We start from the raw sequence: 21,050 nt of genomic DNA on the forward strand, positions 1-21,050 counted from the left end.
ACCATTACACATTTCTCCTGGATCATTAAAGAAATTTTATTGGGAAAAAACAAACTGTTTTTTAAATATTTTTAGCTCAAAAAAAGCAAAACCAGAAGAGATATGCAAGTTGGGCAAACACTTTTCTATAGCAATTAATTTTTTTAGGTGGAATACGATTGGCCTGGTTTGACTGCATGTAGTTGTTTGCTACCTAGTCGTCCACTCGTCCTCATGCTTGGCTCTCTCCTTCCTGGCAGCTCTCTGTTTTTCTTCCAGTCTCTCCTTCTCTTTGCTTGCCTCGTCTGCATACGGGCAAACAAAAACACAAAGTCTGCACGTTACCATGGATGGCTTGAAATCAGGAGATACACAAACACAAAAGAACCTTTTATATTTCTTTAAGCTTAGTAGTCGACTTCTTTGGATGAAAAAAAAATGAATAAGGAAAGAACTTCAAATGAAATGACCTATGTTTCCATTCTCCATGGCTCTGATGTCGGGCCTGAAGCGACAGTCAGTGGGGGCCAAAATGGCTCCCATGCCAGGCTCCAGCTCGTTGAGAGCCATCGCAAAGTTTGTGAAGTTGTACATCTGAGGAAAGCAGACGGGTACAAATCCAATTAGCCAAGCTGCAATCATCCACTGTTTGACTAAAACACTTGATTGTTTTGAACTAAATTGGCAAAGCTTTTATTCTGTCGTACTGACTAACTTTCAGGAAGTGTACAGTACCCTAAATATATTTATTTACGCTGTTATCTGCAGCTCTTATAGCGATACCTTAGCAGAGTGTGCTGGTCTGGACTCTATCCTCCACAACAGAGTACTTCCTGGTACAACAGACACCGTTTCCTGGATTTCAGGCATGTCGTCTGCTTCGTCATTCTCAGCTTTTTGAAGCTCCTCCTGGAAACAAGAACAACAACAACTCACTGCATCGTCTGCTATGCAGAACCGATGCTTTTCAAACATTCAAGGACAAACTGGATCTCTCTGGAGAGACGACATTTCTGAGCTACCGGGTCTCTAACCTATTGCACCACGTTGCAGGAACGAGCGCGCTAAGAGCAGCACGAGTCTACATAAACCTTCAGGTTTACCTGACTGAGACCACAAAGTGGGCTGAGGGCACCAACAAAAACAAGCTGGACTTAATGGAGTGTCATTATACAGCATGAACAACGATTGTAATGTGGATAAAAACAAAAACATCAGATTCACAGCTGGTCAAATTCACAGCTGGTCTCACATTCTTTTTGCTCTTGTCGCCTTTCTTGTCTGACTTCTTGTAGATCTCGTACTCCTGAGGGTCGATGCTCCACATGCACTCGGTCCACTTCCCGTAGATTACGCAGAGCTTCTTTTTACTAAGTGTAAAAAAAAAAAAAAGGAAAGGGAAAGGAAGTGAATAAAGGTGTAGGGAGAAAGGGGAAGAGAAAGGAAGGACAGGAAAATTTAAAAATAAATACAAGAATTTTTTTTTTTAGTAAAGCTACAAAGAAGGAAAAGGAAACAGAATTAAGAAGATCAGATGACTAGGCAGACTCTTCAGACTGTCTTCATGCGAAAGCATTCACTAACTTCTTGTCTTGGATGTATCCCTCTACTTTGTGCAGCTCCTTGCCAAACATTCCACATGGCTTAAAATTCAGCACACACTTCTCCCCAGTGCTGCAGAACAAAAGAGAAGAGAAGGAAGAACGGTCCTTTTAATTACTGGACTGCAGGGCAATAAACAGGCAGAGGGTGTGAAGGGAAGCTCGGCATTTCTGCAGGTCAGAAACGATTTCACCTGAAGCCTGAATGCAGACCCAAGCTTTACGCCTGGTGTTTCTAACAACAGCTGAAAAGTCTTGCAGCTCCTCCATACAAACAAGTCAAAGTGATTTTAACATATTTCAAATGAACAGATAAAAATATTGCCTTTTTAAAAATATATATATTTCAAGAATAAAATATACATAATCTTAGAAATCCATATTCCTATCCAAGGGAGCAAACTGTAAATTATTATTATTATAAAACTAGATTTTTGTTTCGTCTAGTTGTCCAAACCTGGAGAGAATTAAAGCAAGCGCTATGCTTTTTAAGAATCCAGGCTCTTTACCAGCCAGTGCAACAGCAAACAGTGTGAGTGGGCTTCACAGCCTGTGGTGTGAATCAGTGCGAGTGTGTGAACAGGACACATGACCAGGCATAAACAAAGATAACCAGAGCCTTGAAGAGCTTCCCTGGACAAATACAGACTGCAGCGGTGGTTGTTTGCCTGAGAGAGAACAGTCTCATATATCTGAGCAAACAAAAACCGAGCTTCGGTTCGTCTCCGTCGGTGGAGTTCAAGTTGTGGACATTTATAGTTTTAAGCCGGGGAATGAATATGAGTCACGGCAGTCCGCTGGTTCTGTGAACCGAACCTTTTCCACACGCCTTTGCAAGTTTCCTGCACATTTTTAATTTCATATTTCTCAGATGTAAATGTTTAGGATTTTCTGCAGGTCTTAGAACATTCTGGACATTTAAATAAAAAAAACTGTAAAAACTTAAAAGTAGAAACCACAAATCAGAAAACAACATAATGCAATGGTTTTTAATTTAAAAAGTAAGTTAAAGGGCTATTTCACATTTATTTTGGTGTGTGGACTAATATGGATTGGCTCTATGTGACAATCTCTAACTCTTGTCCTGGAGAACTGAGTAAAGGTACTTAACTGTTTGTAAACATTAGGGTCGTTTTGGTTCCTCCATAGTTCAACCCAACTTAGTAGTTACAAAAGATTCAGTCAAAATCAAAAGATTGGCAGGTACAAACGTTAGAATAAAGGTGTGCAATGTAACTGTCAATTTTTTTAAGCATAATTTTGATTTGTGTCCTCTTGGAAAGCTACTTTTATTTTTTCCAAACCTATTCAGTCCAGGAAAATGAAAAACAAAAACAAAAACAAAACAAAACAAAAAAAAACCTAATTCTAGTCTTCCCAATAATTTGTAGAAACTCTAATGTTGTATCAGCAACATCGTTTTCTTTACTACGATGGAGGTTTGAAAGAAACAAAGAAAATGCAACACACCTGTGATTGACTATTTCCACTGTTCCGTACTGCTCTATCCACAGCTTGCCCAGGATGATGTTATGCACGCAGCAGTAAGGATTACTCCATGTGTACACTTCGTTGTGCCTAAAAAGAAGAAGGGAAGAAATACAAAGTGGAAAATGTGATGAACAAATTAGTGTATAGCATTTTTTTTATCATCTGAGACCATAAAAGTCTCACTTTAGAAGTTCTAGTGTGATTGTTCCTCTCGGCTCTGCCTCGACACTCTTGCCCCAGAACTTGAGTTTGGGATAGATGGAGCCGTGGAAGACGAAGTCCCCGGAGAGGCTCTCTGCGTGGAAGGCACTGACCGGAGGATGATGGGAAACCTGCTCCGACACCAGCCGGAAACCCTGATCCTCTCTGCAGAAGAACACGGCAATAAGGTAAACGTAACCGCTGACGAGCTTTAAAGATGGTCAGGTGAGTCTCTGTATGTACCTGATGAGTTCAAAGGTCTCTCCCAGCAGCGGGTTGAACGGTTTTCCAGTTCTGTCCCACTGAGACGCAACTGCTGATACAGCAAAAGCAGCTACTGACTGAAACGAAGAAACGCAGACAATGATAGGATGAGTAAGGCGGAGACTTTGCTTTTACGTTTCTACTTTAGAAAGATATTTTGTAAAATATATTTTGTAAAGCCGGATCCTGAAACAAATGAGCAGGTTTTCTGGTAAAATGCACATTTAGTTACTGAGACGGAAATGTTGAAAACAAAAGACCAACTACTGACTCAATGCACAGAGTAAAACAAGGTTTATGCAGACGATAAAGGAGGCTTGCTCTGACCTGCATGCGCTCTATGGAGTCGGACAGCGAGCAGGCTTTGTTGATGAGGTAAGTGTGTTCCATGTACTCTGAGATCCTCTGCAGGAAGCTCAGAGGCTCGTTGAAGACGATGGGCATCGTGATCTTCGACAGCTCCTGCAAAACGAGCAAACAGCACGTCGTTTCACAGCAGACATCAGGATATAATGTGTGATATCCGAGTTTGTAGAAGCTTTCATGTGTGACTGTCCTGGTGTAAAAAAAAAAAAAAAGGTTACTCTGAGTGTCTATGTTCCTGTCCACAGTGACAGTAACGTCTTGTGTCGTTTATCATTTATTGTGATAAGTTTCTAGCTACGAAAAGAATTCTGATTTATCGTTGATTGTTGGTGTTTTAAACCCCCCAAAAATTGTTTGTATAGTCGGGATTGTTAGTTCTACTGCTTGCTTAATGAAAAGTGTCATCATCTTGCCAATAATTCTGCTAATTATACTAGCCTCTACACAAGCAGCAGGTGTTTACACACACACACGCACGCACGCGCACGCGCACACGCACACGCACACACACACGCACGCACACACACACACACACACACACACGCACACACACACCGATCTGCTCTACATGTCTGTTGGTTGCATGTATCCATTTGCAGGCTGAGCAGCAGGAGCAGAAAGTGTTTCTGTCACGCCGCTAAGCCGTCCCTGTGTGCTGAATGTCAGACCCGCTGTGTTCTCTGCCTGTACTTTCTCCCAGGGTCACACGCTCACAGATTTGGTGTTTTTAATATAATGTTAACGCTGACAACACTGGACCGGAGTCGATGTCGAAAGTAGTGAGTCTCGACTGTGGATCCCAATTAAAGTCAGAGGCGATGGATGCATGTCACTGCAAATGGCTTTTGGCAGATAAGTGCGCTGAGCTCTGTGCAGTTTTACTCAGTAACTCGATATAAAATAGTATTATCTCTTCTGAGGTGTGTTCCGCTTGTGGCAACATTGCAAAAAAACTGTATCAGAAAAAAAATGACATGGTGTCTTTCTACATGTCAGGCAAGGTGGTGGCGCCATCAGGCCGGAGGTCTGTTTCGCTGCCATTGTGACTGGTGCTGCATACGCACAAAGTGGGCAGAACAATGAACCTCCACATTCTTCAATATCAGCACAAATCAAAAGTTAGGTGGTGGAAACCTGGGTGTTCAAACAGGACAAACGTCTAGAACTGGTTTAGGAACAGATAAATAAGGCCAACATTAAATTTTAACAATGGTCATACCAAAAAAAATCAAAGAGGATGGCAGAGAATCCTCCTGTTTATTTTAATGAATTTAAAACTAAAGCTCACAGTGAGCCAAGGGTGTATTTTTATTTTTATTTTCTTACTTCTAGCAATCCAACAAACTAAGCCTTACCAGTCCAATACATTTCTTGAGGATACTCCAGATGCTGACCGTGTTTCTGGAAAACATGGGTGCTGGTAAAGATGTCCTGAAGTGAGAAAAGAAAAAAACGGCAAAAAGAAACATGGATGCAGGTAAGAGAAAGACGAGATCTTTCAAGTTTATCAGCAGACATGCAGACATTCCTCGGCAGACGCTACAGAACCGAGGGAGAAAATTATTAACTCTCAGCGACATGTTTCAGACAAACCCGTGAGTTCACATGAACATGACCTGTGACTCTTCCTTGGAGTGGTAGTTTTCCACTACGCTTCACGTCACTAAAACAAATGCAAGTTAATATACAGCATCTGCCAAAAGCTGGTGTGTGTGACTCAGCCCATAATGCCTGGAGACAGTCATCTCTGCTTTTTTTTTTCTTTTTCCCTTGAGCAACGCCTCAAAAGAAAAGCTGCATGACAAATTTCATGTAAAAATACAAAGCGAGTTCAAATTAAATTTAAAAAAACAAATGAAAGAAAACTGATGATTTCAAACCCGATTCTGGTTTCAGAAAGAGCGCTGTTGCAGCTCTTGAAGTGAGGATAATCCAGACAGATTAGAACGCTGACCATAGAGGGTGGAATGTGGCGCAGGAATGAAGCTGTACCTGTGTTTCCTGATGCCGTTCTCTTGTGGTACTGATCCATTTTTTTTCTGAATGCTGCCGTCGAACCCTCTGGTGTCCTTGAAACTGGCCTCAGACAACCCTTCACACGACTCGTCTGAATCCAGGCCTGCCCAAGGCGAGAATTGACCCAATTTAGACAGCACACAGCGTCAGGTGTCACACAAAGGACACCTGTGCATTCATTAAAAAAAAAAGTCACATTTTTTGGATTAAATTTTTTTTACAAATATCTGCTATCTTACCACCAGCTGTGGTCTTTTGTTTTCTTTGCAACACTGGATCTTTATAGCCTTGCACATCAATGTCCAAACTGCTTTGCATCACGAACTGTTGCTCAGATTTGAATAGCAAATTTTATTGATCGAATGATTCAATTCTTCAGAAAACGGCAGTGGCGGTTTCCAGAAGTCAATCTTATACTCGTAATTTTAAAGCAAAATGAATCATGTGAGGATAATTAGACCATAAAAATCTTAAAGACACAACTGCTACGGCGAATTAACTGAATGCTGCAGTGATCGGCGGCCCACAGTACTTCTTAAAATATGCAGCAGGGTGGAGTTCAGAACAAGGTGAGGCCTTCACTTTAAATACACAAAGGAGTTTCAGCTTTTGTGTTATAGCAAAAAGTACAAGGTGTGGATCCAAAAGTTATCATGCTGGAGACACAGAGGTCAATTAAAAAACACAAAAAAATTAGATTACTCGTCATAAAAAAAATACATGTGGTGTTTTTAGGAGAAGAGCAAGATCTCTCAATATTGAAATACAACAGCATTCTGTTTCTCGTGGGCTACCCAGCTCATGTTGTTAAAGTTAGCACTGAAGATGACCCCACTCCTTTAACTTCTACCGTGTGGTAATAATTTGGGTGCCCAGTTAAAACTGTAAATGTCAGAGTGACACAAGAACAGCAAAGATCTGCAAAAGTTTAAGTTTTGCTACTTTTAATAGTACTTAGCTGTTAAAGGATCAATCAAAAGAGTTTTGCCGACTTCTGATCACTTCAATTGGAGAAATGTTCCCCGATTTCAAAGTTTTGTCTGGAAAGGTGCTTGAAATTCCAGTCTTCATTTGGGCAACAGGGATCGAATTCAGCCTCCAGATCAACATCCAAACAGCCACACGAGAAATCATCTGTTCAAGGCAAAGTCAATAAACCTCATGACAACATAGCCTTTGCAGCAATCCCCCTTAAGACATCTGGTCCATGCAGACCAGGACGACGTTGTGAGGCTGTCTCATCAGCCCACGGCAGGTGAATCGCTCATAGTTTAAGTGCGATCGTTTCATTTGATTGTCTATGAGTAGACAACCAGCTTGTTCATAGTCAATATATAAATACTGCTGAATGTGTCGTTATTATTATTATAAAATTTGACAGGTAAAAAAAAAAAAAGACTATGACAACCTCTGATCTCAACTCTGCAGCAAATGAGACCTTTAAATGGTAGGATTTCAATCTTTGTCTCATCTATATCTCTTTAGAAATGCACTGTGTAATTATCAAATACCTGGTTATTACACTTCTTAGTGTGTTTGGCATGCACCCAATCTTGAATGTTGACTTTGAGGACTGTTATCTGATCTTACTTTTCTTTTTTGGCTTTTATTATTTAAAAAATAAATCTTTAAAAATAACCATATGTTTGGGGTAAGTGTTTAACTTAAGTTTTTTTTTTTTTTTTTTTTTTAAAGAAAGTGAAATTCACCTCAATCCTATTCAGTGACGCCTGGGTTTGTTGCTGGTAATGGTGATCATGACCACAAGACGACCTACCTCTAAATTATTGAACTCATGTTCAGGCTGAAACAAATTGGATAACAGTGAATAGTATTATCCTTCAATAACAGAGGCAGCTTGAATTACCGCCTCTGGATTGGATGCTCATGGAAATCTTTCCCCTGCAGTTTATACTTTTCCTCTTTTATTTCTCAATGAAGGGAACAATGTACAAGGCAAAAAGAAATAAAAAAAATTTAACCCTCTTGGAGACCCAAAATTTGCCATGTGAGGATTTATTGGAGACGGCTTGACAACAGAGGACGACCACCATTGGACCCCGTGAGCTTTTTAATTTTGTGCACTGTCGCACTGACCCCACATGCATTGTTTATGAGGGGTTTTTTTTGTGTGTGGGTTCAGGAACTGACATCCTGATGAGACGGGACGCCTCTGCTTTCCTGCTGTCCGACCGTGACATCTGCCGCACTCTAGAGCATCGCTCCAAGAGCCCGGGAGGATAATACTTTCTTTCTTTTCAAACGACTATGAGATTCAACCAAAATACGGACTATGCTCACGGATGGAGACGAGTGTCAGGGGCAATTTGTGACAGGACAGCTTTGAACATGAAGATTTAACGGATAGTAAGAGTTTCACTAATGTCTGGCACACAACATCACAAAGTCTGTGAATGGACGTGGAGATGGTGGAGCCGAAAACTAAAGACAAGATCAGATTAGATATGAGCATATCAGAAGGACAGCTCAGGTTGAGGGATTTGGAGACAAAATTAGAGAGGCCAGGCAAGGCTGAGACCCTGAGGCATGTTTAGTCACTTGATAACACAGCGCTCTGTCAACAGTAAAGCAGCAAATGGCTGCCAGCATGCCATCAGATGTTAGAGTGGTGCAGCTCCAATGGGCTAAAATTTGTGCCGTTGGGAAGCAAACATCTCTGCAAAGCAAACACGTAAAGAGACCATCAGAGTAAAGAGACCTCCCCACCTGTGACGGCGTCGTAAAACTCGTCTTCATTGCTCATCTTCTACACTCAAAGTTGAGCAGTTTTTTTAGAGCAGATTTTAGTTTCTAGCACATATTCCTCTTCGTAGCGACCCAACAGTGCATCTGTAGGGACAGCAGTGGAAGATGTGTCCTCCGGAACGTCACCAGGTGCCCAAGGAAAATGCAAGATGTCGAGATGGGGGTCCCAAAATTTGCCACGTGCAGATTTATTGGAGATGACAGAGGACGACCACCAGGCAAATACAGCTCCTCAAATAATGAACAGCAGGGAGATGGTTCTGACTTCAGAGCTTAGCTTCTTTGGCTTTGTCCACCAGGGCAAATTATTAACCTGGAAGAAACAAAGAATTGTTAAACTGATGGAATCAGACAGAGAAAGACAATAAAAGTCTAAATAAAAAACGGAAACTTTCAAAACTCTAGCACAAAGTTGTGCTGCCTGATGGAAGGTGAACCATGTCATCAGTCTCAAGTCTTTTATAATCCTTAACAAGTTTTCCTTTACGACAATCCATCTTCCCTTCAATACCAACCAACTTCACAGTTCATGCTAAAGAAAAATGTCCTCACTGTATTGGTGCCGTCACCACATTATTCTGCAGGAATGAGGCATTAGAGAGGATTTGAAGCGTTAAGTTTTGTCACTGTGGTGTTTTGCAAGTAGACCAAAAGGTTCAAGTTTGTTCACGTCTAAGCGAATTGATTAGAGCTGATCATTTCCTTATAAATAGATTTAACCCACCTGAGCTCCCAATCGCTGTAGCTCCTCCAGAGTTCAGGTGAGCCAGATCAAATAATAGCCTTTTTAAAACGTTCAACATCATCAGCAGAAAAAAAGCATTGCCAAGGAAAGACTCCTAGACAAAGATAACTCAGTCCTTGCGCCGCACACACTGCACCACATTTTACAATGAAAGGGCTGAATTCCTAGAGACATGATCTTTACTGTATGCCTGTGTTTGTCTCACTGCTGCAACAATCTACATGCCTCATCTTACTACAGACAAGCCAAACTGACAGGTAACATTTCCATCACAATGACACAGTCCACAAAGCAGATACAAGTGTTGACTGAAAAGTCAATTCATTTGCAGATAGGTAGTTTGTCTGAAATATAATAGCAGTAGTGTTTAGGTTTAAGGCTAAATCAGCAACAAGGACTGCATCATGGCAAAATAATGTTTTATAGGTGATAGGTAAAAGACTGTATGAACATCTAAAATAAATATTCAGTGCAAAGAAGCAACTTTGTGTGGCCAACACGTTGGAAATGTGTCCACTTTTGCTGATATAACTGAACCATTAAAGAGCTTCTCCTTACTAACTAAATAAGAAAATGGGTAGGAAGGGACAGAAATAGAAGGGATTGTGTTACACAAGCCAACTGAACATGTAAAAATCAGAAAAACAGAAGAAAAAAAACACTATATTTTCCTGAAATGTCTTTAAAGTCTGAAGATGTCTGATATATTAACTAAAGTAATGTAGAGACGGTAAACAAACAGCCCAGAGGACCATTTACAATTCATTTCAAAAGTTCACCCAAATGAAGGTACTATGAGAATTCAGAATTCATTTTAATGTAATTGTGCATGAATAAAGCACATCAAAATTTAAAAGTAATATCAGTAATGAATAAGTTCTGTTCTAATTAGACACGGACTAAAAATTTTACCAGTCCTGAAACAATTCATTTCATGAAGTTCGTCAATTCTGATGGTAAAACACTGAATCAGGAACCACAGTTTGTTCCTGTTTCCTTTACATTCACCCTCCATTTGTTCCACTAAGTACAGGGATTTTACCTTTCTCAGAAATCAACAACGCCTTCAGCACACTACTGGACTTTGGCCTTGGCATCCACGATCGATAAAGTGGACAGAATGGATCCCAGTGTCCCATTCAAATGTTCTAGGAGCGTACCAATGAGTCATTCGCAGACTTATTAGCAGATGAGATTCAGCGAAGACGATGATGTGTGATAAACTGGCAGATTCATTACAATGATTCAGTAGTTTAGATTCTATTTAAAGAAGACTGGACGAGAAAAAAAACCTGTTAATGCTAAAGAGGGCTTACAGAATCTCTTTTTACAGAATAAGCCACTGGACACGTCACAGAGTATTAATGAAAAAGTTTGTGCTGTGCAGAAAGGCAAACGCTTCATTACTGGAAATCTGCAATAAAAGGATGTGAAAATTATTTCTAGACATTCTGAGAGTAAAAAGTGAGAATCAACAGAGATATTAGGAGAAGAAACAGAGAAAAAAGGCAAGTTTGTCCACCTTAGACTGATTCAAATATGGGCAGAAATATCTCAAAATTAAAATTGTCTCTATTTCTACTCTATAAAATCACAAGTCAGTAGCATGTGTGTGTTTTATGCACTTTGAGTTTAATAAAAATAATTTCTGTTTTCAAAATAACCTGAATTATTTCTCTGTATTACCTAATTTTACTTAGAAAATAAAGCTGGGTCGATTAAAATTGATAGGTCAAACCTAAAAAAAAAACCCCCAAAAAACCAAAAACACACCCAGAAATGGGCCAGAAAAAAGCGAAAGTAGTAAGTAAGTTAAGTTTATTTATAAAGCACTTTTAACAGACAAAATCACAAAATGCTGTACAGTAACACAGGCAACATGTTTCCAGCCTTGATGAACTGGTTGATCTTTAGTTTTAAAGTAATAACCGAAGATAGGTCTCACACTGAAATTACGTCAAGACCACAAACATTTCCACAAATAGTGTTTAACTCTTTCTTCTAGTAAAACTAATAATTCAGTGAATAGTTAATCATACATATTTTCTTCAGGATTTCCTGGACTGCTGTCTTCTGAAGGTTTTACTAGAAACAATTCAACAATGTCTACTCTATAAAAAAGTCATTTAATTTAAGGTCAACAGATCAGTATCTATGAATAACAAAATCTGTCTTTGTGCCTTTTTTGCAGGACGTGTCATTCGATTAAATTACCCCGTGCTGCTACATGCTGCTACTCCCTTTCCACATTCTATTACAAGCTCGTTTCTAAAGGTTGGGTTATATAAGAGGGCAGGAAAACTATTTAAATTATGAGAAAACTATTTTTACAAAAGAGAAAGTGAGGATTAAAATCAATGATTGACACATTACCCTCAGTTACAAATATATGCAAGCACAGTTAAGGTGGCACAGCTTCTTCTAAGACTTGAATAGATTTTTTTATTCAACAAGAAACTGCAGTTGACAGTTTCTGAGAATAAATCTGAGATAAATTATTAATCTTGCAGTTAAATGATTAATAGATGTAGTTGTTATGAAACTTAATCACGTCGGAACACGATGTTTTTTTGTGATTGTAGATGAAGATCAAGCTAAATCCTCGCGACTGTAAACAATGTCAAGTCACCAACTTATCAGAATTTATTAGGACAAGGTAACCCTGTTTTGCTCCAAGTTGCAGCAAATAGGTCTTCCATGACTGTGCTGATAAGTTTGCTAGGTTCACACGCCCACACCCACTGACAGAGTGGAAGTGGAGACAAGCTATCTGATTGGCCGGAGCAGACCCTCAGATCATATCGGTCACTCTCTCTCTCAGATGTCTGTGAGTTGTTACGTAACCGTGACAGACATGGCACCATGCGCACATCACAATTACGCTCCCATTCTTGGACAAAAGCTTATCAAATGACCCAAATACTCCACACTGGAACACTGCTGATAAAAGAGACATGCATTTCTAGCTTAAAGTTTCTAGGCTTAAAAATTGAAAGAGCTTTTTTTTTTTTTCTACAAAAACTATTCTGTAAGAAACATAACTATTTATGCGGAATCTATTGGCACACAATTAAAAGTAGCATGCTTGCTCCATATATATTATTTTATCTTCTGATCATCTAAATACAAAATAATCTATTCAGGATAAAATATAATTTGGTATCGCAAATGGTGGATGTTTTTGTTTTCTTTTCTTTTTCATCTTTTTTTTAAGAAGAAGGTAGTTGCAATCTGCTCCTAATTACAAATGCTGTTCCAGTCAGAGAATTTAGATTTTTATGAATGCATGAAGCACTCATAAGCTGAAATATGGAAGACTCACTAAATTTAGGTATCTACTGGAAATATCTCTAAAGTTTTCCTTGTAACACAGAGAAGTGCACAAGTCCTCTTCTGGCCTGCTGACAACTCTTTTGTGCTTTCTTTACAACTTAAAATAAACAAAATTACTAAAATATGACCATACATTAAGCAGTTTATCAATGTGTAGCTTCAAAATCTTGGTATACCTCCATACCTCATGGCCACTTTAACACAGTATAACACAGAATTAGTATTTACAATACAAACATCTACTTACTGACCTCCTGATCGCTTCCTTGGCCAACTGACTGTGTGATGCCTTTCAGTTCAATACAAAGCCTGGCACTGAACACACCTCTAGATGTCTGGCCACACACACCAACATCAGTACTTGACACACCTGTCTCCGTATGCTTTGAGACACACACAGCGGGCGGTATTCACAGACACACACTCAAATAAAAATAAAGGCATACAATAAGATGAACACTCAAACTAAATAGCAAACATAAACAAACCAAATATGGGCTTAAGTCAAATATTTTGTCACATGGTGCAGAGCAACCATGTTGTGTAGCTTCTGAGTGAACCATCCAGCTGGACAGCAGTTTCCTTTCCCGTGTCGTCACTCGACGGCCATGACAACCCAGTAAGGATGGGTGTGTTGAGCTTACTTCACATGAGCCTCAAGAATGCAATGGCTATTGTACAATGTTTATATCAGACTGCAACAAAGCTGGGCGTCATGTGAGTAGTCAAGGCAAGTTCAAACTGCAAAATCTACAGTTTAAAGTTGCTGCAGAGATCAAAGGGTGAAGAAGACCCCAAACATGTCCAGATTTGAAACTACAAAACACAAAGATGGTACATTACAAATGTGCGCAAAATGTTTTTGATATTCTAATGTAAAGAAGCTTCTTGGCATGATAAGTCATTAAAAATCACGCTTTGGTGACATATATTGATATTTTGACCACAGCACTAGCATTTGTCTTCAGCCATCAGAGGAGACGTTGGTGTCTTTTTTCAGGTGTTGGAGCGACAAGCTTTGCAATACACAGATACTGAAAAACCACCTCATCCTACTACAAAAACTTTTTATCAAAGAATGTTGAGTTGTTTTTTTTTACATTAAGTGGATTTGTTTTCGTAATCACAATTTGCACAATTTTATGGTCAAAGGAAACGTAGCTACAGAAAGGTGGGTGGAAGCCGATCCAGTCACTGGAGAAACATGAGAAACAGTCACAAGAGAAAACATGCGTTTCATAAAGGAGAATAACTTATTGCCTGGAGGTTTTGAAGAATCTGGTGTCAAATCCCTCACTGCTAAAGGGTTTGGCCATCAACAGGGTTGAGACGGAAAGAAAACGTTTTGACTGTGAAATCTGTGAAAAAGGGATTGTCAGTGCAGCCTGAGAAGCGGGAGATGCGCACACACACTTCTAAAAAGAGTCTAAACAGAAAAGCATTTTGACTGTAGGGCTGACGTGCATTAATTTGGGCAGAAATTGTAAAAAGAAAAAAACCCCAGCTAGTGAGTTGGAAGGAGAGTTGCTATGGAAATAGAGGAGTTCCTCGTTGTTCAAGTATCTCGTCACTGAGGAAGTAGTTCAACATCAGGTTTTTGAATTACTGAAATAAGAGAAGTGTTTATAAATCAAGAATTTAAATGCCTGTTTGCTTCCCATTGTTTCTAAAATAAAGCCATAAATCAAAAATCGAATGTTAGTCTTGATGGACTGAACTGATGAAGTAAAGTCATATTATAGAAACATTTCAAGTGTTAAATCGTTATTTATCCAGACTGAAAGTACTAGGAAGCACTCTGGAGCTGGTCAACTAGACAACAGAACAAACAAGAATGTTTGTGGTTTTTGTTTTCCTACAGAGAGTTTTAAAGCATGCAAACTTATGTTACAAGTCATGACACATCCGCTCTGCATGCACTTACAGTAAACATCAAGTACTTTTCCACACTATCAAACATGTGTTCAGAACACTGTGGTTGCAACAAGACACTTAAGGAAGATGAATTTATCACAAGACTGAATAAGTTTAAACGTCAAATGACTTCTTAATAGAACAACCGAAGTATAAAATCAAATTCATCCGACGTCAATCACAAGACTTTCAAGAACATTCACAAGAACATTCAAGTGAATGTTCCGGTCAAGAACATTCACTTGAATGTTCTTGGAAGCAGCCGCAGAGTTTAGTCTACTTTTGCTCTGAACACGAGCACAAACAAGTTCTTATTAGTTTTTAAAATGCCAAGAAGCTGCTTTCATTCTAAAATAGCACTGAAATCCATTTATAAACACATCACTGGATTTAGAAGTCCCTGTCAGTTTGGTTTTAATCAAGTTCCGTGTCATTTTTGTAATGCGATTATCTTTACAAAACATAAAGCAAGAAATGAGATTATAAGCATGAATTTGTTGTTGTTGTGTCAAATGTTCCTACAAAATAAATGTTTTTTTTTTTCTTTTCCTTGATATATAAAAATGAGTGCAATAATTGCAACCTTTTAAAGATGAATGTTATCTCAGAAATGTGGGAGTCTGGAAAGAAAAAGATGTACAGCTTACAAAATGTAGATCAGATCGAGAGAAGTGGCTAAAGAGAACGTTATGTCCCGAAATGTAACTTGTGATTATTTCCATCCACCTTCCTTAGCTCTGCTGTTTGGTGGAGTCATAGAACCAAAAAAACACACAATGTTTAGTATGGCGACTTATTCAAACTGCAAACAAACTTAAAGCCAACTGTGCCAATAAACCCTCCCACAAGCATTTCTTCCAGGGGAGCTGCATAGTGTGTTTCACTGGGGCCGAGAAATGGTTACAGTGCGTCATACTTGAAAGGATGGAAAAACATCGATGTTCCAAAAAAACACAGCTGCCAAAGTTGAATGAACAAAGGATATGCCTTTTTTTGCATATATTAGCTAAGAGTGTTCTCCCAAAGCATGACAAATTGCTCTGTAACCCTTTCCAGAATAAAATATGTACACGTTTTTCAACTTCTTTAAATCATGAGATCTTTTAGCAAATTTCGTGTACTCGGAGAAGTTCTGTTTGAGTGATTTCTTGATTCTGCGGGTCTGGCAGTAACCAGGCCTGAGAGTGGCAAGTAAAATCAAAACAACGAAAAATAACGATTTAACAAGGATGTAAGAAGTTGTGATTACATTTTCACAAAGAGCAAGATTGATTAGGATTGCGATTTCTCCTTAAGAAATGAAATTATCTATTGAAAACTTAATTTTGTCTTTCCTCGGGTAATATTTGCCGTATGTTACAATTCACTTCAATTCAATAACAAGGCAAAAACATATGGAACCTGTTAGTGGGGAAAGCACTGTATGCCCATGCTGATAACAGTAAAATGTATGGGTTGTTCATCAATACCTAGATAATCATTACACACTAATTCAGTATGTGTTGGGATTTAGAACAGCCTAATTAATCCTCTGCTGTTCTACAAACATAAGTATTGCCTTTTCGTGATCCTCTGCTGAACGTCTTTCTCTCACAAATACTCGCATACAAAACTTGGCAATTGGTGTAGCATGACTCAGCACATTCCAGCGATACCTGTTAGAGTGGAAACCCTTCCAGGATGAGTATCACTTTCAAAATCACAAGACATTAAACTGGCTCAGCGCCTCGAGATTTAAATGTGTCCAATCTCTATACCTAACCCGTCAATAATTTTGAGACCAGAAACCTTCTGGTCATCGCAGTTTGAAATCATGCTGAATGCAACTGTATCGGAGAAGAAAATAATGTTTTTTCCCTCCCTGAGTTATAAATGCTGGGATTGAGTTTTATCCAGTCAACTTCTGTGTGCAAAACTTTACTGCCTTTGCTGTGTTTTCATTGGTGTGTAGCTTCATTCACAAATGTTTCACGAGGTTATACTAGTTTGACTAACTGTGTGTTTACTGTTGCTTTAAAAAAAATCAGTAAACAAAAGACAGGAAGCATGAAAGGACACTCAGGACAAAGCCAATCTCCACCATCACTTATCTGACATAAACACATGGTGACCCACTAACCCAAAAAGATGGTTCATATGGAGAACAATCTGCATTACCAAACAAAACTCTGCAAAAACATTTTTTTTAATTACTAGATTCAAATTAATTCAAATCAGCTGTGACCTTTTCTGTGACAATATTACAGTTTAGTATACCAAAATGATGAGGATGGATTTAAACTGGTGAGCAGAATAATGGGTTAAAATTTTGTAAAAAGCAAATGTCAAAGCTGCTAAAACTTTTTGTCACACTATTAGATAAAAGGAAGTAATCCAGCATTGCCCTTCCCCCACCTGTTGCTGCAAAATTCCAGGTGACTGGCCAAATGCAAATGTAGCCTAGTCATAATCAACATCACCATCGCCACAGTATTGGGCAATAGCATTACAGCTACATGTTTTATTGACATCAGACAAACCTACTTTGCAATACTGGGATTATTTCATGAGAAAAGCACAACAGTAAGAGGTTTGCTTCTGCACAACAAACACAACACGATTTTATCAGAGTTCTGTCTATATTTTTGCTTAATTCTCCTTACTGATGAAGAATACGCCATTGTTATAATCATCCTAATAACAAGCAGCACTGTCAATAAGTGATACTTTTGTGGCATAAATTAAAGCAATTAGATCATGTTTAGTTTTCATTTTTTTGTAAATACTTTGTTACAAAGAATTGTTTTTTTTGTTTTTTTTTCCCCTCAACGTTATCACACTGTGACGTAATTATAACAATTTAATCTAAAGTACGATAACAGCTCCACACATCATGTGCCAGAGTTTTAGAGTATCCAAAACACGTCTGTGCTGACGGGGGGAAATAAAATGTAATTTGGACTGGTGGACTTATTGAAAAATTTAACACAAGGCTGTCAACTCCTTACAAAGAGTAACCGGATCAATATTTAAGTACCCATTATGGCAATATTGCCTAGCATTGACAGTATGTTTACATAATGATACAGGGTTGGTCTCATATTTAGTCCTGGCTGACCAGCAAGCTTCCCCTTTGACAACAAGCCATTAAAGGCAGAGTAAGTTAACAGTGCCTTTGTAAGAGAGGCTCCGGGTTGGCTCTCTTTATCAGCCATAAATTAAACATACAGTAATATCTCTTTGTTGCTGGGAGGGTTGCCTAGTAGAAGCAGCATTACCTCAAGCTCACCTTTATTCTCATGTGGCACAGCACAGCAATACTATTTAAAAAAAAAAGAAAAAAAAAAAGCAAGTGGCTTATAAACGTCTTCATATGACGTCCTTCTGGAGAAAAAGCTAAAGGTTACCAGCTAATTCATATTCAAATCCAACAACTTAATGACACGGTAATTCATGTGACTATACGTCTATGTGTCCTGGTCCACGCCAACGCTGCAACGCTCCACACAGACGTGTTGAAACAAGGCTTAAAGTACACGTATTACAACATTGTCTTCCTCTTCCCTTTCCACAAATCACAAAATACACATTTCACAACTAAATTATTCTTCAGCATGTGCTAGAAAATGAAAAAAAAAAGTCCCTGGCATTGCTGTTGTTAGGAGAACGTTGGTACTAAAGACACAAATTTCCCTTTCAGATGGAGACTATCCCCATAGTTACTAACTATGGGGGTAATTAAGGCACCTTAGGGAAGAAGACGCAAAACAAAATGATTGCAACTGTAAATCCCCAGAGTGGCCCAATGTTGAAATATAATGTCAAATAAAAGGCTTGTTTTTTCTTCTTCTTCTTCTTCTTCTTTCCACCATAAACGTCTAAGATTTTGCAAGAAACATTCTTGTTCATTCCAGACACCAACATATTTCTGGTAGTACTACATAATCCTACTTCTATCCGTGTACACTCATACAATTGTACTTTAAAAAACGAATTAAAAAAAATAATTTTGCTAAGATATTAGTTCGTTACATGCAAGGAGCAGGAGTATGAAGAAATGTTGGTGTTTTGGTAAGTCTACGCAATATGCAACACACGATGATACAGCAGCGTTTGCCACTGAGAATTTGTCTCTTGGTGGGGAAGGGCAGATAAAGAGGCACGCTGTATCACGGCAAAAATGTGGGTGTCAAAGACCTGCAGTTTACTCCGGGTTAAAAAGGTAAAGTCAGAAGCAGACGGTGACCGAAGCGGCGAGAAGTCAAACAAGCAGGGGAACATTCCCACCATTTACTAAGAAGTTAAACACGAAAGGACACATTAGAAGTTTCCTTACATCACGTTTTGGGAGTAAGATTCAACCACACAAACACTCTATGTGAAAGTTACGCTTAAAAATACGAAATACACCCTAATTGTTGCTGCTTAGCAATATATTTACAAGGGCATTTGTCAAAAGAGACACCCATTGTGGGGACTTTTCCCAAATATGTCACGTCTTTCTTGCTAATATTACCAGCACAAAGTGAAAATTGATCTAGCTAGCCAATCTAAAGCGTACATAAAATCCCAGCTTGAATTATAAACAAAAACGAGGATAAGAAAAAAACAAAACACAACACAACACTCGTTGTTTTTCCCTAAAAGCAGACGTCCAGCTGGCATTCAAAGTCCTGACTGACGGAGGTATGAAAGCTTTTTTTTTTTTTTTTTTTTCCTTTTTGACAGCTAGCGTTGTTGGAGTTAGCGGGCGGGCTATATTGAAAAAGAAATATGGCTAGTTAGCACAGTTAGCAGTATTCTTTGAAGATAACAGACAAAGCAAGAGTTCCTGGTCTGAAAACAAATAGATAGTCCACAATCAGGACGTTAAAATGTCTGTCTTCTTACCTCCGCAGTGGCTCCTCTCTGAATGTTTTTGGCAAACCCAGAAAGATGGGCAGGAATTGCGTGTAGCCTTGTCTGTACACTAAAGCGGAAGCCGCTAGCACAGTGGGCGTGGCCGGACGATGGACAGACGTGGTCGGCAGCCAATCAGGTGAAAGATAGAGAGAGCGAGAGAACCACCAAAACAATGATCGATAGATAGATAGATAGATAGATAGATAGATAGATAGATAGATAGATAGATAGATAGATAGATAGATAGATAGATAGATAGATAGATAGATAGATAGATTTTCTTTACATTTTGTGATGTTACAACCACATATTCATTTGGATTACTTGGATTTTTATTTTATCTACCAACACAAACATGTGCATACGTGTAATCTTACAAAATATAATAGAACTATTAATTATGGTGATCCATTTGATCAAATGCACCTAAAAGAGGTGAAAGGGTCTTGAGTTGTGCTATATTAATGGTATGCCTCAACAGTGGAACAAAAATGATTCCTCATATGTTTTTATAAAATAAAAATTAAGAAGTAAATTTCTGTTCTGCCAGAACCTTGTTGTCCTTGTAATTAGTAAATAGAATCAATCTTTAAATGCAGTATAAATGCTATATTCTGTTGCCACAACTCTTATCCGTGCATGCACTCCACCAATGTGACCTTTTCCCATCTACAGTCCCATTTAAGTTAGTTGCAAACCATTTAAGGACAAAGCAAGCATGCTCTTGTCAGATAAGGAGAAAACTGCAGTTGTCAGTCTACATTCAAACTGTCTTGAAGAAAAGCAACACTGCACAACAGTCAGAATGCATTATGTTGTTCTCCTTTTCTTCAGCTGGACAGAGTTGATGGGAAGATGAACTGAGTGAATGCAGCGACGATACTGGAGAAACACTTTTGACCGCAGTTTTTTTATTATTATTGTTGTAAAAATGTATTATATTTTATCGTTGCAAACTCTGTGAATCTATATTCAGTATTACTTTGGCCCACTCTTGTAGTCAGATAAGGGGTTCATTTCAGGCCCTGTATGAGACCTCATCTAAGCCATATTATTTCTTTCATAAATAATGTATCTTACTAGTTAGTCACTGATATGTCTGATATAGCTGACTGCATCCCCATAGATGAAGACATGCATGAGGTTCATTCAAACACCAAGGTCAGTCTTAGGTCATTCTAAGCTAAAAATGGTCAGTCATCAATTCTCATATTTATTTATGTGACCATATAACATTAAAAAAAATGAAAAAATAGCCAAGTGTAAATAGGTTTTGAACTACATTTTTCATTTAAACTAAGCATAAATAAGAAAGGCCTTATTCCAGTTTAATTTAGTGTTGTGATAACCAGCAGGGGACAGAAAGGCAGTGTCCTGTTTGTCTCTGCAGTTACATAACAATAATGGTGTGATGAGGAGAACAGAGAATGTGATCAGAGAGGGCAGGAGAGGAGGAGGGGAGCAGGCGGAGAACATTGGAGGAAAAAATAGTT

The 21,050-nt window shown here is 38.7% G+C and overlaps 1 protein-coding gene across 1 annotated transcript in view; it reads right to left on the bottom strand.

Annotated features, from left to right (window-relative positions):
* LOC103154010 (oxysterol-binding protein-related protein 2-like) overlaps positions 1-19,659 on the bottom strand; it is a 25,248-nt gene extending 5,589 nt beyond the window's left edge. The window contains exons 1-13 of the mRNA XM_007575139.2: positions 19,546-19,659; positions 8,646-8,997; positions 5,895-6,021; positions 5,258-5,333; positions 3,864-3,998; positions 3,516-3,613; positions 3,255-3,437; positions 3,051-3,158; positions 1,564-1,653; positions 1,232-1,349; positions 763-888; positions 450-573; positions 194-284 (exon numbers count right to left, since the gene is read on the bottom strand). Coding sequence (XP_007575201.1) covers positions 194-284; positions 450-573; positions 763-888; positions 1,232-1,349; positions 1,564-1,653; positions 3,051-3,158; positions 3,255-3,437; positions 3,516-3,613; positions 3,864-3,998; positions 5,258-5,333; positions 5,895-6,021; positions 8,646-8,682 — 1,313 coding nt within the window. The 5' untranslated portion in view covers positions 8,683-8,997; positions 19,546-19,659. The remainder of the gene's footprint in view (positions 1-193; positions 285-449; positions 574-762; positions 889-1,231; positions 1,350-1,563; positions 1,654-3,050; positions 3,159-3,254; positions 3,438-3,515; positions 3,614-3,863; positions 3,999-5,257; positions 5,334-5,894; positions 6,022-8,645; positions 8,998-19,545) is intronic.
* Positions 19,660-21,050: the final 1,391 nt, after the last annotated feature.

Source organism: Poecilia formosa, unplaced genomic scaffold, assembly GCF_000485575.1.
Source record: "Poecilia formosa unplaced genomic scaffold, Poecilia_formosa-5.1.2 Scaffold370, whole genome shotgun sequence".
Classification (NCBI taxonomy): domain Eukaryota; kingdom Metazoa; phylum Chordata; class Actinopteri; order Cyprinodontiformes; family Poeciliidae; genus Poecilia; species Poecilia formosa.